Source organism: Oryx dammah, unplaced genomic scaffold, assembly GCF_014754425.2.
Source record: "Oryx dammah isolate SB20612 unplaced genomic scaffold, SCBI_Odam_1.1 HiC_scaffold_2, whole genome shotgun sequence".
NCBI classification, from domain to species: domain Eukaryota; kingdom Metazoa; phylum Chordata; class Mammalia; order Artiodactyla; family Bovidae; genus Oryx; species Oryx dammah.
This window is the reverse complement of record NW_024070186.1, coordinates 86,184,362-86,201,900: the sequence shown is the minus strand read 5'-3', so window position 1 is coordinate 86,201,900 and position 17,539 is coordinate 86,184,362. Positions and strand designations below refer to the sequence as shown.

General features: G+C 46.5%; 1 protein-coding gene across 1 annotated transcript; it reads left to right on the top strand.

Moving 5' to 3' along the window:
• The first annotated feature begins 2,110 nt into the window (after positions 1 to 2,110).
• On the top strand, positions 2,111 to 16,837 carry MUC20 (mucin 20, cell surface associated). Its single transcript, XM_040249783.1, has 6 exons — positions 2,111 to 2,358; positions 8,335 to 9,702; positions 12,055 to 12,146; positions 13,702 to 14,314; positions 15,826 to 15,984; positions 16,493 to 16,837. The coding sequence occupies exons 1-4, from the start codon at positions 2,259 to 2,261 to the stop codon at positions 13,768 to 13,770; spliced, it is 1,629 nt and encodes a 542-aa protein (XP_040105717.1). The 5' UTR covers positions 2,111 to 2,258; the 3' UTR covers positions 13,771 to 14,314; positions 15,826 to 15,984; positions 16,493 to 16,837.
• The last annotated feature ends 702 nt before the right edge of the window (positions 16,838 to 17,539 follow it).

The following is a 17,539-nucleotide window of genomic DNA, read 5'->3' as shown; positions in this document are numbered from 1 at the left end:
GCTGCTGGAATGAGGAAGTCTCTCTCCTCACTGGGGTGGGGCAGACAGGTGGGTCAGGAGAAGAGGGAGGTGGCAGAAAGTAGCACGTTCTTGCTGAATTTCTCCCCTGTTTTCTCAAGGGTGAAACTTCATACTAAATCACTCACTCATTACTATGTGTGTGCTCAGTCATTCGGTCAAGTCTGACTCTGAGACACCATGGACTGCAGACCACTAGACTCATTACCAGATCTGATCAAATAGAATTCAGGTCTTTGCTGTGGCTCCTAAACTCCCCCAAGGGGAAATTCATTCTCCCATTTTATAAAGTGAAGGACTGAGGTTGAACAGGATGGTGGAAGGGCTCAGCCTGGCAGGAAGACTCTACAGATTAACAGTGTAGTTGGAACTGGGGTCCAGGATCCCTGATCTCAAGTGCTGGGCTGAGTACCAGACAGACCCCCTCTCCTCTCATTGAGTCTTCCTGCCCACCCCCCCAGCCCCACCCCGTGCCCTAGAATGACTTCCTTCTCCTTCCAGGCCACAGAGCCCTTATCCCAGCATGGGGGAGGTTCTGTTTTTAGTTTACTTTTAAAAATCTTTTGGCCATGCTTCGTGGCATGTGGGATCTTATTCCCCAGTCATGGATCCAACCCAAACGCTCTGCATAGTAACTGAGGAGTCTTAACCACTGGACTGCCAGGGAAGTCCCCAGGGTGAAATTCTAGAAGCCAGCATCTTACATGAAGCAGAACCTCAGCCGTCATGGCCAAGATGACCTCAGAAGCCATGACAGAGGCCCAGAGAAGTCAAATCACTTGTCCAAGATCACACAGCCCGTAGGCCATAATTAAGGAAGGAACTGGAAACAGAGCCTAGACCTCCGGGATTCCACTTTAAAGTTCCTTCCAGCCATGAGATTTTTGTGGTTTCTTGATGCTTGTCCAACAAGCTTTCCTCTGCTCTAGAACTGCTTTCTCCACAAAACTTTGGCCCTGAGACCCCCAAGGCGGGGGGGGGGGGTCTATGGCTATGGCCATAACAGCCTACGTCCTGGGCCCTTTGAGGGGATAAGATTCTTCACTGGGGCATTTGGAAATAGATTCTGCAGCCTCATTCCCCTTCTTGTGGCCAAATCTCTAAACTTCCCGCAGTCATTACCCTCAGTGTCCCCTCTCCCAGGCCTGGGGACTCAGACCAGCACATGTACCCTTTCCCTTCTTCGAGGTGTGCTCTCCCTGTCCTGCACCTACAGACGGGCCGAGGACATGATCCTGCCTCTGGCTGGGATGTAGGATCCCAGGATGTAAGGACAGAAGGATGTTAGGGATCAGAGTCCTTCCCCACACTAGAGAGTTGTCTCCTGCAAACCTCAGGGGGCTGTTCCTTCTATGACTTGAGGATCCGAGTGGACATCAGGGTTCGTTTATTGAGCACTTAAAATGTATGTTTTCAATAAGCACCAAATATGTAGGCGCTATGTTAGAGCCTTTTTATTGCATGTGATCCTCAGAAAACAGCCCAGCAAGGTAAGAATTCAGAGAAGGCAATGGCAACCCACTCCAGTACTCTTGCCTGGAAAATCCCATGGTAAGGATTAGGCCCGTTTTACAGATCAGGAGGTTGAGGTTCAGAAAGCTCTTTAGTTTGCCCTTGACCATAGAGGTAATAGGGCTTCCCTGAGGCTCAGCTGGTAAAGAATCCGCCTGCAATGTGGGAAACCTGGGTTCAATCCCTGGATTGAGAAGGTCCCCTGGAGAAGGGAAAGGCTACCCACTCCAGTATTCCTGCCTGGAGAATTCCATGGACTGTATAGTCCATGGGGTCTCAGAGAGTCGGACACTATTGAGCGAGACTTTCACTTTCACATTCATAGAAGTAATAAGTCCAGAACCAGAAACAAAACCCCTGTCTCTGTAACTAGAAGTCAAAATCCCATGCACAAGGGAGGGGAGCTTGTGGGAAGGGGGAGCATGTATGAAACACTTTCTGCCATGGTTTCCCTGGTTGCAGGAACCAGGGGGTGAATGGCACTGTAGAAAGGATTCCGTATCTTCAAATTTTAGAGAGGAGGAGTCAGTGGGCAAGGCGGGGCAGGAGTGTTGGCTCCCTGTCAGTCCGTACACACAACCTACCAGCTCTCAGCCTATGCACTTGTGATCACCTGGTTGCACCCTGGAAACTAGCCAGTCACACCTAAGCAGGTGGCCCGCCCGTCCTCTGCAGGTTGAGGAAGCAGGAAAAGGCGGCAGTGTGAGGAGTGGGCAGAGCTGCTGGCAATGGTGGCCGGAGTCCCAGCTACGATGAGCTTTCTCTGGTGCCTGGCTCTGCCCCTTTCCTTCTGCTGCTGGGGGGCTGGGGCCCCCAGGAGCTCTGCAGGTAAGGAGGTGAGAGGGTGCCTGTGGGCTTCTCTCCTGACTCTGGGTGGGAGTTTCTATGCTACAGCTCTTTGTGGGTGAAAGTAGCTTTCTTGGATTAGTTACAATCAATCAAAAAGCTATACAGCCTTCCCAGGCGGTGCTAGTGGTAAAGGACCCGCCTGCCAATGCAGGAGACATAAGAGATGTGGTTTGATCCCTGAGTCAGGAAGATCCCCTGAAGGAGGGGATCTTCCCACTCCAGTATTCTTGCCCGGAGAATCCCATGGACAGAGGAGCTGGGTGGGCTTCAGTCCCTAGGGTCGCAAAGAGTTGGACATGACTGAAGCGACTGGGCACGCATGAAACTATACTTGAAGTATGGCGTGCGTGTCTTCTCAGTCGTATCTGGCTTTTTGTGACCCCATGGGCTCCTCAGTTCATAGGATTATCCTGTCAAGAGTACCAGGGTGGGTTGCCATTCCCTTCTCCAGGGCATCTTCTCAACCCAGGGATCGAGCCCACATCTCCTTCGGCTCCTACCTTGGCAGATGGATTCTTACCACTGAGCCACCTGGGAAGCCCCACTTGAAGTATGACTGTCATTGATAAAGAGTACACAATGGCAAAGGGTCAGCTTAAGTGCTTGTGACGCTGCAGTCCACGCAAATGTGAGGTTGCTATGGGTTTGTCTTTATGCCTGTGGGGGTGTGAGTATGTGTGGAAGAAAGAATAGGGAGTCAGAGGGTGCAGGCTGGTGATAAATCTGTTTAAAGCCAAAGAATGTGGCTTGACAAGATTCTTTCTCCTTCAAGTTAATGTTTTAGCACAGATTTCCTTTAAAAGTCCATTAAAATTTTAAAAATTTTATATTGGAGTATAGCTGATTGAGAATGTTGTGATAGCTTCATGTGCACAGCAAAATGACTCAGCCATACATATGCATGTATCCATTAAATGACAATCCACTCCAGTACTATTGCCTGGAAAATCCCATAGACAGAGGAGCCTGGTAGGCTACAGTCCACGGGGTCACAAAGAGTCGGACACGACTGAGGGACTTCACTTTCACTTTTCACTTTCACTATTCTCCCCAAACTCCCCTCCCATCCAAGCTGTCTTATGACATTGATCAGAGTTCCCTGTATTATACAGTAGGTGCTTGTTGTAAAAACTTGTTTTTGTTTGAAAAGTCTGACTGTCACAGATGGCTTGTGGAGGGTGGATTCTGAGAGAGGCAGGGCTTTTATGAAAGAAAAGAATGAACATTGACCTGTAACAGAAACGGTGCCTAGCTTGTCACAAGCATTATCTTTTGTAAAAATAGACTGTAATTTTTGGAGCAGTTTTAGGTTCACAACAAAACTGAGCAGAAAGTGCAAAGATTCCTAAAGAGGCCTTGTCTCCTACCTTCTCACCACCCCCTCCATTATCAATATCTCTCACCAGAAATATACATGTGTTACAACTGAGGAATCTACAGTGACACATCATTATCACACACTGTCTTCTGAAGCTTTATTTTTTTAGAGCAGTTTTAGTTTCACAGCAAAGTGGAGAGGAAGGTACAGAGAATTTGCATATACCCCTGTCACTAGCTTTTTAATCCTCACTATAGCCCTGTGAGAGATACATTCTTACCCTCATCTATCCCCTGCCCCCCAAGTGAGGAGATTGAGGCCTCTTACCAGCATAAAGTAACTCTGCAGAGCCAGGATGTTATTCCACACTTCATGCCTAACCACTGGACCACCCTGCCTCCTGCACTCATTATCTCCCCGGCGTGTGCTGCACATTTAATGTAGTGTTCCCAATCAAGTGAATTAGGTGCCTCAAGCTCCATTCTACAGATGGGACGATGCAGGCGTGGAGCCAGCAGACTTGGCCAGGTCACAAGTTTGGTAAGCAGCAAGCAAACAGAGGAGAGGGGACTTGAATTCCGGGTCCAAAGTCCACATGCTTTCCTCTTCCCAAGTTTGATTTGAGGAATGGTTCAGGAGAGCTGCAGCACTCTAGAGCTATCAAGGGCCAGGATGGGCTTTGCTCTGTTTGAGAAGACCCTGGGCAGGTATGAGAGTTGGGTTGGGGGTCGTTAAGAGCCCCAAAGACGACCAGGCAATGGGTTTGGGAAGCCTGAGGAGGTTCCACAGCAGGATAACACCACGGGGTTCCCAAGAAAGGAAGAAAATGTGTCAGGGGAGGTCAGCATCAGACCCCATGGTTGGGTTTCGGGCTGTGTGGGCTGCCGCAGAGAAGCTCTGCCTCCAGCTGTGGGGACTGAGGAGCCTCAGAGAAACTGAAGTGAGGAGAAGCAAGTATATCCCTGCAAAAGTGTGATTTGTGTGTGTCGGTAGACAACACTGAACGGGCAATGAGAACGAGGGCCATGACCGCATAAGCAGCTCGTGGGTACAGCCTGGAACTCTCGCTGTATGAAAGTAGGTCGCCCGCTTTCAGGTGACTCCTTGAGAGGACATGCTCGGGGAGGGATGCTTAACAACCCCCGGAAGGCTTAGCAATGGAAGCGCTTCTGTATTCCCCTTCCTCTCTGGTGCCCACCCCCATGACAAGGCAGGTAGGAGACGCTCACTGGTAGGAGACACTCACTGGTAGGAGACAGAGTCAGGATCTGCACCAGTAAATCATCAGACTACAGCTAGCAGGCAACACAGCTATGACTAGAACGCGGTCTCTTGCCTCTTAACCCAGTGTTCCTTCATCATCCAGTGGGAGACACAAGAGGACAAGCCAAGGGCCTGTTCTGATGTCCTGGGTAGAGATGACCAAATGGCACTGGCCCTCCTGAGGGTCCTTGGGTACTTTTGGGACAGTAGGTCTCAGAAAAGGCCATCTAAAACCATCAGAACCCCCCAAAAGTGTGCATATGTTTTCGTCTTTTTCCTTCCGAAAGCAGGGTTACTAGATAAAACACTTGGTAAATTTGAATTTCAGGTAATGACTTTTTCAGTATGTCTTAAATATTACATGTACAGGAGGTGGTGATCAAAACCATCCCCAAGAAAAAGAAATGCAAAAAGGTAAAATGGTTCTCCGACGAGGCCTTATAAATAGCTGAGAAAGGAATAGAAGCCAAAGGCAAAGGAGAAAAGGAAAGATATACCCATCTGAATGCAGAGTTCCAAAGAATAGCAAGGAGAGATAAGAAAGCCATCCTGAGTGAACAATGCAAAGAAATAGAGGAAAACAACAGAATGGGAAAGACTACAGATCTCTTTAAAAAAATTAGAGATACGAAGGGAACATTTCATGCAAAGATGGGCACAATAAAGGACAGAAATGGTATGGACCTAACAGAAGCAGAAGATATTAAGAAGAGTTGGCAAGAATACACAGAAGAACTGTACAAAAATATCTTAATGACCCAGATAACCACAATGGTGTGATCACTGACCTAGAGCCAGACATCCTAGAATGCAAAATCAAGTGGGCTTTAGGAAGCATCACTACAAACAAAGCTAGTGGAGATGATGGAATTTCAGCTGAGCTATTTCAAATCTTTAAAGATGATGCTGTGAAAGTGCTGCACTCACTATGCCAGCAAATTTGGAAAACTCGGCAGTGGCTACACGACTGGAAAAGGTCAGTTTTCATTCCAATCCCAAAGAAGGGCGATATCAAAGAATGTTCAAACTACCACACAATCACACTCATTTCACATGCTAGCAAAGTAATGCTCAAAATTCTCCAAGCTAGGCTTCAACAGTAAGTGAACCATGAACTCCAAGATGTTCAAGCTGGAGTTAGAAAGGGCAGAGGAACCAGAGGAACCAAATTGCCAGCATCCATTGGAGCATAGAAAAAGCAACAGAATTCCAGAAAAAATCTACTTCTGCTCCATTGATTATGCTAAAGCCTTTGACTGTGTGGATCACAACAAACTGTGGAAAATTCTTAAAGAGATAGGAATACCAAACCACCTTACCTGCCTCCTGAGAAACCTGTATGTAAGTCAGGAAGCAACAGAACCAGACATGGAACAACAGACAGGTTCAAAATTGGGAAAGGAGTACATCAAGGCCGTATATTGTCAACCTGCTTATTTAACTTTTATGCAGAGTACATCATGCGAAATGCCAGGCTGAATGAAATACAAGCTGGAGTCAAGATTCCCAGGAGGACTATCAATAACCTCAGATATGCAGATTACACCACCCTTATGGCAGAAAGCAAAGAGGAATTAAAGAATCTCTTGATAAAGGTGAAAGAGGAGAATGAAAAATCTGGTTTAAAACTCAATATTCAAAAAATGAAGATCATGGCATCCAGTCCCATCTCTTTATGGCAAATAGATAGGAAAACAATGGAAACGTGACAGACTTTATTTTTAGGGGCTCCAAAATCACTGCAGATGGTGACTGCAGCCATGAAATTAAAAGGTGCTTGCTCCTTGAAAGAAAAGCTGTGACAAACCTAGACAACATATTAAAGAGCAGAGACATTACTTTGCCTACCAAGGTCTGTATAGTCAAAGCTTTGGTTTTTCCAGGAGTCACGTGAGAGACCATAAAGAAGGCTAGGTGCCAAAGAACTGATGCTTTTGAACTGTGGTGTTGGAGAAGACCCTTGAGAGTCCTTTGGACTGAAAGATCAAACTAGTCAATCATAAAGGAAATCAACCCTGAATATTCATTGGAAGGACTGATGCTGAAGCTGAAGCTCCGATACTTTGGCCACCTGATGCGAAGAGTCAACTCATTAGAAAGGACCCCGATGCTGGGAAAAATTGAAGGCAGGCGGAGAAGGGGACACCAGAAGACAAGATGGTTGGATGTCCTCACTGACTCAATGGATGTAAGTTTGAATGAGCTCTGGGAGATGGTTAAGGACAGGGAAGCCTGGCATGCTGCAGTCCATGGGGTCGAAAAGAGTCAGACACAACTGAGGGACTGAACAACAACAAATATTACATGAGAAATACACATACCAAAAAACATTTATCATTAGCATTATTCTTTATTTATCTGACAAATTTAACTGGGCAGCCTGTATTTTTATTTGCTAAATTTGGCAACCCTCCTCAAGAGATCAGAGAAGGAAATGGCAACCCACTCCAATATTCTTGCCTAGAGAATCCTGTGGACAGAGGAGCCTGGTGGGCTGCTGTCCGTAGGGTCTATAGAGTCGGACACGACTGAAGCGACTTAGCATGCATGCATGCATTGGAGAAGGAAATGGCAACCCACTCCAGTATTCTTGCCTGGAGAATCCCAGGGATGGAGGAGCCTGGTGGGCTGCCGTCTATGGGGTCACACACAGTTGGACACGACTGAAGTGACTTAGCAGCAGCAGCAGCCTCAAGAGATACCTCAGCCCTCCCCCTTGACAGACAGGAGAGGCATCTATCAGCTCATAAATAATCCTGCTGCAGCCTCCCCTGGGGAACAAACGGCTGCTGGCCCTCCACTCACATGACCTCAGAGGGTCATTCAAGCGAGCAGAGACGTTCTGCCCTGTGGAGTTGTTGTTCAGTCACTAAATCGTGTCTGACTCTTTGTGACCCCATGGACTACAACATGCCAGGTGTCTCTGTCCTCTACTACTCCTGGAGTTTGCTCAAAAAAATCGATAGGAAGGTGACAAGGATTCTTTTAGAAAGTTCTGAGAGTTGTGGTTCCTGCTCCACAGTTCTTGGCTCACTTGGATCTTCTGTTTTTCTTTGCCCGCCCCTGAATTGAGATCCTGGCCCACACATTCACTTTGATGGCTTCAGACCAATAAAAGTCTCGATTTGGGGACTGGCTTGCCTAAAGTGGGCCATCAGAGGACCTCAGCCAGGGCAATTTCAGTTCCATGGCTGCTACATGGGGCTGTCTTCCCAATATTGCCTCCTCTTCCTTGAAAATATAGTTGAAAAATAAGGTCAAATGATCCCTCCTCCCTGCTTCCTCCCAGCAGTGCCCAGGGATAAATCTAAGAGCCCGTGTCAAGTCAGTGCCCTGGGATTCACAGCTCACAGAGTTGCTCTTACCCAACACAGGCCCCAGTGGATCAGGCCACACAGAACTGCCTGCTGTGACTCCGGAGCTCTGGACAAGCTCAGAGGAAGTCTTTCAGACTACTGACCTCACTGAGCCCTCTGTGCCAAACCACGTCTCTTGGGAAGCTCAGACCCTGAGCATCCAGACCTCTGATAGGACCTTCATCAGAGGCGGCTCCGTTTCAGAAGCAGAGACCAGGGACGACAAGACCATGGCGCTCATGACAAGAAAGCCTTCCGAGTTCACGGCTGTGATCACTACTCCCTCGGCAGCATCGTCCACAGGTGGCCGCCCCATGGGACGTGTAAGGACCACAGTTGACACTGTCACAGGCAGTGAGCTCTGGAAAGCTGTCTTTGAGAACCTTTGCACTTTTGACAGCTCTGAAGAAGCAAAGAGAATCTTGAAATTCATTCACATTTCTGCAGAAGCCGAGGCCCTATCCTCAGAGAGCAGTGCCTCCTCTGACAGCTCAGTTCCAGCCGTCACCACCTCACAAGCCCTGTCATCAGACATCACTACTCTGACTAAAGCCTTGGTTACCTACATCACCAACATCAAGGTGATCAACTGCAGCGTTATGGAAACAGAACCAACTGCCGCCATCCCTGGGACCTCACACATAGATCACAGCTCTGTAGGAGAACATGCCCTGTCCCCTCCTGAGAGGTCAGCCTTGCCTGACTCCGCTGAAGCAAAATCTCACCTTACTAGGAACACAACCTCTGTTGAGACCTGGACAATAGCCCACGCCATGGAATCAGCCACACCTGCAGTCACAGTCATCCTCAGTAGCACCCCAGAAAAGGAAACGACAGCAGCCGAGGCCACCACCCCAAGTGGAACCTTGGAGACAGTCAGCAAGAACCTCTTGGAAGAAAGCTCAGGCCTCTCTGTTGAGACAACAAGCGACACCAGTATCTCAGGGATAATTACAGTCTTCACAGAGGATGAGACAACAGTAAGCAAAGCGACTTCCCCCGCTGAGTTCTCGGCTATGGTCTACAGCTTCTCTGAAGAAACCTCCACCACGAGCCCCACCTCCTCAGAGACTTCTACCACACACAGCACACTCAGTGGGCCCATTCCCACTATCAGCAGGAGCTCTCTTCCTTCTTCCCATCTGCCTATGGTCGACAGCAGCCCAGAAACAAGTGCTACCTCAACCAAGACCACAGCCTCAGCCAGCAGCAGCCCCACAGCCTCAGCCGACAGCACCCCAGAAACAAGTGTCTCCTCAACCAAGATCACAGCCTCGACCAACAGTAGCTCAGAAACAAGCATCACCTCAGCCAGTTCAGGTGGAGGGAAGCCCTCAACAACCTTGGCTACCCCTGCTCGGACACGGTGGACAGGCATTACCCCAGGTGAGTGGCTTCCCGGAATGCAATCTTTGGGAATTTGGAGTTTGGTGTCTGTATGTTTAAGGAGATGAGAGAAAGGAAAAATGAATCTGGAGGCTTCTTCTGAGCCCTGTCTCAGATGTCACTTCTTCATGATGTTCTAGTAACAAAACCATAAGAAGCAAAATTAAGGTAGGGTATGGAGAAAGTTCAGCGCTAGAAATGTGGAGAAATGGTTTGGGATCCTGTGTTTGCCCTGAGTGATGTAGGACAGGTCCCAGCCTGTCCCTTCCCCTCTGAGCCTCAGTTTCACTGCCAGTAGCTGGAGGGGGTTGCAGTGAGGTCCTTTCCAGTTCTGCCATTCTATGAGGTTAACTGTTGAGTAACTACTGTGCACCAGGAAGGGGCCAAATTTTATTTAAAAGACATAGCCTTCATGCTCTGAAAGCCTCTGGTTCAGCAGAGCCACACCAAGTGGAAATAAGGCCCAAGGGGCTGCCCTCTGAGCAGCTGGGACCCCATGAGAGTTTAAAGTGCTCCAGGATGCACTTTACGGGATTGGTAACATAAATGGTGGGGGCTTCCCAGGTGTCAAACAGGAGAAGCAGGTTCAATCCCTGGGTCAGGAAGATCCCCTGGAGAAGGAAATGCAACCCACTCCAGTATTCTTGCCTGGGAAATCCCACAGACAGAGGAGGCTGTCAGGTGACAGTCCATGGGGTTGCAAAGAGTCGGCCCTGACAGCAATTAAACAGCACTTGCAACTGTAAATGGTGGCTTAAAAATCAATCAATAAATTGGACAAAGATTTGGGAGTTGAAAGCTACACCTTGAGACAACTTCTTTAGGGAAGAAGTCCCTTGTCAGCAGTCAGCCCAGCTTCTGGTCAGCTTGGAGACTTCACCTCCACTTCCCATCATCTTTCCTCATGCCTCATCCCAGCAGTATCTTCTGCTTGCCAGGCCTTTTTGGAAAGGTGAAATAAAAATATTAATCACAACCACCTAACCGAATATCTTTTGAATTTCAGGCAGAGGTGATATAAAAACATTTCACAGCCAGTAAGCATGGTAGCAACTAAAGGTTCTCTCTGACGGCAGGCTTTGCATGTCATCTCCTCTGACTAAACCTTCAAAACCATTTTACAGAGTGGGTGTTCTTACTCTACCTGACAAGTGAGGAAATACATTTAAAGATGGTTTAAAAAGTAGCAGTGGAATTCCAAATGAAAGTCTGTTTGATTCCGAAACTGAGAGTCTCCTGGTGTGCTTTTATTTTTAAAGCTTAATGTATTAATATTTTTCTTTTAAAAAGATTTCACTTATTATGTGTTGATTAGATGATACATTGACATGATTTAAATTTCAATAAGTACATAGGTTACATCTTAAAATGTCTTTCTTCTATTGCTGTCCCCTCATTACCCAATTTGCCTTTCACACATATCTGATGGTATCACTTTGTTGTGAATCCTCTTCTGGACATGCAATATGCACATGGAAGCATAAAAAGGAAGAGGGAAGATATCTTTTTATTATAGCAATATAATATAGATATTGATACTATATCATATAGCTATAGACAATATTTATCTTCTTCTTTTTTATGCAAATAGGACATATGATAAACATAGATCTCTTGATACAAAGCTATCTTTTGGTATGGCTTCTCAGTATTTTGTTTTACCAAAATTTATTTAACCAATGTTTTCTAGTCATTTCCAGTGTTTTAGTTATCATGAACAGTGCTGCAGTAAATAATACATTTTTCAGTTGCGTTATTTTCTGTAGGATAAACTTCTAGAAGTGCAATTGCTGGATTAATTCCAATAGTATTCTGTTAGGAAGAATTGACTAAAAGGTGGCAGGTAAAGCTTAAGGCTCAAGGAAAGAATGAAGTTGTCTACAAAGCCTCTAAGTCAGGAAGGCTGGATTGAAAGACAGCTGCCCACCTTAGAGCTGGAAGAACTGGCCGAACACATCCTCTCAGAGACCAGCTTCTCTGTGGCCTTTCTCTGGCTGGCCCCGTTCCCAACAGCTTCATCCAGGGCCCCCAGGCCTTCAGAATATTCTAGATCCACTTTCATTTCTCCTTCCTCATACTACTCTTTTGATTTCTCCACATGTGGAGGGGGCCTTTACTCCTCATTTTCTTCCCTCCTGTTAGGAAGACATTATGATGGGTCCAATTACTGGAGAGAAGGCATCCTCTCTCTGCAGTGAAGAGAGGGAACACTCTGTGTGAACATAGACACACTTATACATGAGTGTAGGCACACATCTACAGAGCAGGGGCAGAAGCTAGGGACCACATGCACATCCTGATTAGGGAAATGACTTACCATGCTTTTGTCTTCTCATGGTTCTCAACTGGCAGGCGCAGACGGAGGCTTCCTCCTCCTGAGGCTGAGCGTGGCCTCCCCTGCAGACCTCACTGACCCCAGCGTGGCAGAGAGGCTGATGCATCAGGTAAGCAGGCACTCTGTGCCGGAGAAGGGAGGAGAGCGAGAGGTTCTTGGAGATGCTGGGGAAGATCTGCAGGATACAGAAGAGCTGCTGCTACATTAGGGAGGGTCTCGTTTCTTGGGGAGTATTAGGAATGAAATGTAAGAATCTCTCCCTGGCTTTGTTTCTGCCTGTTTTTTTCTGAGTACTAAACTCCCCTCTCTGCTATATAAAAAAAAATTCTTTTCCTCATCCCAGTTTCCTCAGGCCCTGGGAAGATCAGGCTTTCTGGCCCCTGGGAGAAGGTTAATGTTATTATTGGACAAATAGTCAGGACTTTAGTTGCACGTGGCAGCAACCCAATGCATCGGAGCTTATTTAAAAGGCAGGGAATTGGCTGAAAAACCTAGAAGTGGCTGTCCAGCTTCAGTTCTGGCTGGATCCAGAAGCTCAGACAGGATCATCAGGATTTTCTCTTTCTTTTCCCTTCTTAGCTCTGCTCCCTTCATTCCTCAGAGTCTTTCATATGTAAGGAAACGCAGCTGTGACAGTGCCAGATTCGCAAGGCACTTGTCTTTCCCAAGTGCCTCCTAAGGAGGGACTGAGCTCATGGATGTGGAAGGGCTACCACAACTGACAGCCTGACCTGAGCCACATGGAATGGAATGAGAGACTACAAAGGAAATAGAGATGCTAGACAGAAGGGGAAAAAAAAATCATAGATGTATGCTCTAGATGGACATCAAGATTGTATTTGTAGAAGCTGGGAAAATTCACCTAAAACCCAGATCCCTGGACAAAGCTTCTAGTGCTGGAATTCTGGGATTACAGTTTGGGGGGATGGTGTGAGTCACTGGAAGGTTAGAATGAGTCAGCTCAGCCTAACTCTTATGTCCACATCTTGCTGCCAAGGAATGATGGGAAGAGGGAATATTTGGGCCCAATAGGTCTGTTAGTGGAAGGGGGCCTTAGGACTCCCATAAGAAAGTCTCTGAACACGGCTTCCCTGGTGGTCTGTGGTGAAAAATCTGCCTGCCAAGGCAGGAGATGCAAGTTCGAACCCTGGGTGGGGAAGATCCCCTGGAGAAGGAAACAGCAACCCACTCCAGTGTAGCCTGGCAGGCTACAGTCCATGGGGTCCATGGGATCTCAGAAGAGTCAAACATGACTTAGCAACTAAACAACGAACACAGCATGGGATTTTGAAGAGGGACAGCCAAGTAGGGGGTCTCTTGCGACCCCCTAGACTATAGCCCACCAGGCTTCTCTGTCCATGGAATTTTCCCAGGCAAGAATACTGGAGTGGGTTGCCATTCCCTTCTCCAAGGTTTCTTCCTGAGCTGGGGATGGAACCGTGTCTCCTGCATTGACAGGCAGGAGCTCCCAGAGAAGTCCCTGCTTTATAAGGTTACTGTGGGATTTAAATGGTAGGAATGACAGAGCCTGTGTCCAGCCTGCAAGAGGCTCAGGAAGTGCTACTGGCCTCTTCATACATCCTCTGTCCCTTCCTGTCCTTGGCCTGTGGTGAGCTCACGGGCCACGTGGGCTGGAAGTACCACCTTTTCCTTTTGCCTACCAGCTCAGCAATAAACTGGACATGCTTACGTTTCCTGTCCAAGTCTCCCTGCTGCGTGTCAGGAGTGGCTGAAGAGCAACAGCTGCCACCAGGCACGGCTGCGTGCAGAAGGGAGCAGTGGTGCCTGGGCCTCACCACATCCGGAGCCGTGTAACTGTGCAGAGATGCACCTGGAAGGTTCCCATGCAGATCAGCAGATCATGGCCAGTATTGGGACCCTGGCTCACATATGCCTGAGGGTAATGTGTAGGGAGGGGGTGGGGTCTGCCCCTTGTTGCAGAGACGACCTTGGGCTTCCGCTGGCATGTGTGTTGTCCTTCGGTAAAGAGTGAGCTGATCACCCATCTTTCACCTGTTGTGTGCTTGCATCCTGCGTTAAAAGTGCACTCAGTGTGGCTCGGGGATAACTTTATATGGTACAGGAATTTTGTGCACCTTCACCGCTACCTCCCTCCTTCATGCTCGTCTGGTTCTTGGCTTAAATTTGATTACATCACTGGCCCTGGAGCCTGCTGAACTGTAAGCTCCTTCAGAGCAGGAACCATATCTATTTATCTCAGGATTCCTTGAACCCAGAAGAACACCTGGGCTGGAGTAGGATCACAGAGAATGCTTGGTAAATTGACTTGAATTTCAAGTTCTCGACACAAGCAGTTCTCAATCATTCCTTCCCCATAATCCACAAGTCACACTGTCTTTTAAAAATTAAATGTGGACTTTTTTTCTATTATAGAAGTAAAACTTGCTTTTTACGCTTAGAGAAATTCAAAAGGACTGAGGAAGGAGAAAAAAGAATTGAGAAGAGGAGGGGAGGAGAAAGAAAGAAACGTCTAAAATCCCACCTCTAGTTGTCTGGAGTTGTCTAGTTTAACAAAACCATTGTCAGTGTATATGTTCAGCCTCTCCTCGTGTGTGGTTCTGAGTGGATCTCCACCAAGGGGCACCTTATATTCAATATTTCCAAGATCGAAGTACTCAGCTTACCCCTAAACCTGCTCTGCCTACATCTTCCTCATCTCAGTTAATGTCAACTGCAAGGAACTCTTTCTTATTTCTCTGTTTTTTTTTTTTCTTTCACATTATAAATCCAGTTCATGAAAAAATTCTCTTGCCTCTAGTGTCATCAAAATATGCTCAGGATGTGATCCCATCTTCACTGCTCTCACCCTGGTCCAAGTTGCCATCATCTCTCACCTGGGTGACTAGTATCTTTCTAACAGGTCTCCCTGTCTCTACTTTACCCTTCACCTCTTGTCTAGTCCTGGAACATCAGCCAGAGCTGTCCTTCTATAATGTATGGCAGACTCTGCCATTCCTTTGCTTTAAACCCTCATGTTACTCACAGAAGAAGCCACACTCTTACAATGGCCTGCAAAACTGTACATGAGCCGCACTCCTCCTCCAGCCTCTTAAACTTGCTCACTGCACATGAGCCCCACTGACTGACTTGCTGTTCCTCAAATGTGTCAGGTCCTGAATGCACGCTCAGTCTGCTTAGAACGCTTCTCCTCCAGACATCCACGTGGTTAACTCCTCCACCTCTTCCACCTTCTCAGTGGGTCTAACTGACCACTCTCCTCTGCTTTTTCTCTGTAACGCTGATCACAAGGTGACATAACACATACTTTATTTGTCTTGTTTATTACGTCTTCTTCAACTAGAATGAAGAGTTTATACATTACAGTATCCCTGTGTCAGGACAGTGCCTGGCACATAAAAGGCTCTCAGTAAATATTTGTTAAGTAAAAGAAGGAAATATAACAACTAGGATATGACTCTGAATAAGAGGAGTATGTGTATTTAATTGACCCGCTTCCTTTTGCAGAGTGGAGTTTTACAAAGTAGATTGGACAAAAATAATGTAAACTTTCATTTCAGTGTATTTGTTCAACACCAACAACAGAAGAAAGACCATTTTGTGTGCCTTGGGGAATTCAAAAATGTCTCTTCCCACATGGATTAAAGTTAGCAGGGAGAGGAAATCTCCTATTCATGCTTAGAAGCCCAGCCCATCTAGTACCTTCTCATGATGGCTTTTCTCAAATTCCCTAAAGAAGAGTTAGTTTCTTAGTCTCTTCATTTCTTCTTAACACTTAACATGCTATGTCTTGATTTATTTATTTACAGTTTTGTTAAATCAGGACAAAGCACCATATAGTACCCATCTCTGTAGCCACAGAACCTAGCACAGAGCCATGGAGAGCACTTAGATATTTGCTGAATGACTTAGGTGATGGGCCATGTGAGCAGATGACCTTGAAATATAGGAGCACTGGGCTTTAAAAGGTAAGAAAATGGTATTCAGTGTTGAAGTAATAGAATGTATATTTCTTAAATTTGATAAATTTAATGATATATTTGAAAAAATGATATAATTAAGCTGCACTATAGTTAGGCATGAATGGAGAGCAGCTTATATAACACTGCTGTTGTATAAATCCAATTTTAAAATCGTTTTTCTTCCTTTCTTTGATACCTTTCTTTGAAACAGATGATACCTATTAAAGTGCATAATTTAATCTTAATTACATACATATAAGGACATAAATGTACATACAGTGGTGACTTCTAATATCGGAAGCCAAAAAAATCTGTAAAATATGGGCTACACCAACTATTGATAGAAGTATTTAGGAATTAAGGTGTAAGAGTTTAATTATGCTTCTCTGTGTGTGTGTGAAAGAGAAAGAGGGAGGGAGAGGGAATTACTGGAAATGACCAAAGTTAGCAGAAGTAATGTTACCAAACCAGCAAGAACCATCAGTGCCTGGAGAAAATTCTCCAATTATTTAAGATTCAAAGGTGTGTATATGAGAGATGAAGACACCACATATTTCATAAAGACAAAGGTGGTTGGGGACTAAATAGGACAGCCTGTCTAAAGTCGCCTGTGACTCAGCGCAGACTCAGAAGGCAAAAATGCAAGGCCACGATGAGGACAACAGCAGACGGAACTTTTCTGATGATAGACATTAACTGAAGCCTCTGCCTCGGCCTGTCTTTCCTTCCTTTAGCCCTTGTGAGGGGGACCAGCCAGCAGTCAGCAGAAAGCAGTGAATGGTAGCTAATCCCATGGAAGCACCCCAAATTCCAATGAATGGGCATGTTTTTGGTATCAATAAATAAGCACTTTGGTATATCCTGTCAGTGATCAATTATGTGTCACCCTGGTCATTAAATCTGCTTTCCTCAGGCCCACAGGGAGTTTTTGGAAGGTTCCTGAGAGCAGGGAAGGCTGGGCAGGGGTATCTGTGTCCAAACCTCTCCCCAAACAGCTTCCTTTAACCCCCAGTGCCCACTGAGAGTGTCTCTGCTGCCTGCCACCAACCAGAGGTGAGGATAAGTGGTCTGCTCCTTCTTCTCTGCCTGCAACCCTGAAGAAGAGCCCATCAGTTCTTTATTTCAGGCGTATAAGTGACAGAATCACAGAGCCAGGAAGTTGATGGAAACATGCAGCTGTGTCCTTGATCTAAGCCTGTTCTTCCCAGGCGCCACCCTCCTTTGCCATGATACCCTCTCTCTACATGTACAGCATCCCAGCTGTTTTGACCAGGTTGCCAGATAAAATATAGGACAACCGGTTAAAGGAGAATTTCAGATAAACAACGAATGCTTTTTAAAATATATGGATGTCCCAAATAGTTCACAGGCATTTTATGCTGAAATTTCATTTGTAAATAATTCAAATTTAACTGGGCTTCCTGTAATTTTATTGCTATATCTGGCAACCCTACTTTTAATGCCTCCTCTCCTACCAGGGTCCCCACTTCTTCCCTTTTCCCAGTCTGTGAGTTTCCTTCTGCTGTGGCAAGCCCCCAACGTTCTCTTAGGCTTTGGACAG

What these genes read in the sequence shown, in the direction of transcription:
- MUC20 (XM_040249783.1), top strand. Translation starts at nt 2,259, where the DNA reads ATGGTGGCCGGAGTCCCAGCTACGATGAGCTTTCTCTGGTGCCTGGCT. An exon ending in GGCCCCCAGGAGCTCTGCAG is followed by an intron (nt 2,359 to 8,334) that starts GTAAGGAGGTGA and finishes TACCCAACACAG; the next exon opens with GCCCCAGTGGATCAGGCCAC. An exon ending in GTGGACAGGCATTACCCCAG is followed by an intron (nt 9,703 to 12,054) that starts GTGAGTGGCTTC and finishes CTCAACTGGCAG; the next exon opens with GCGCAGACGGAGGCTTCCTC.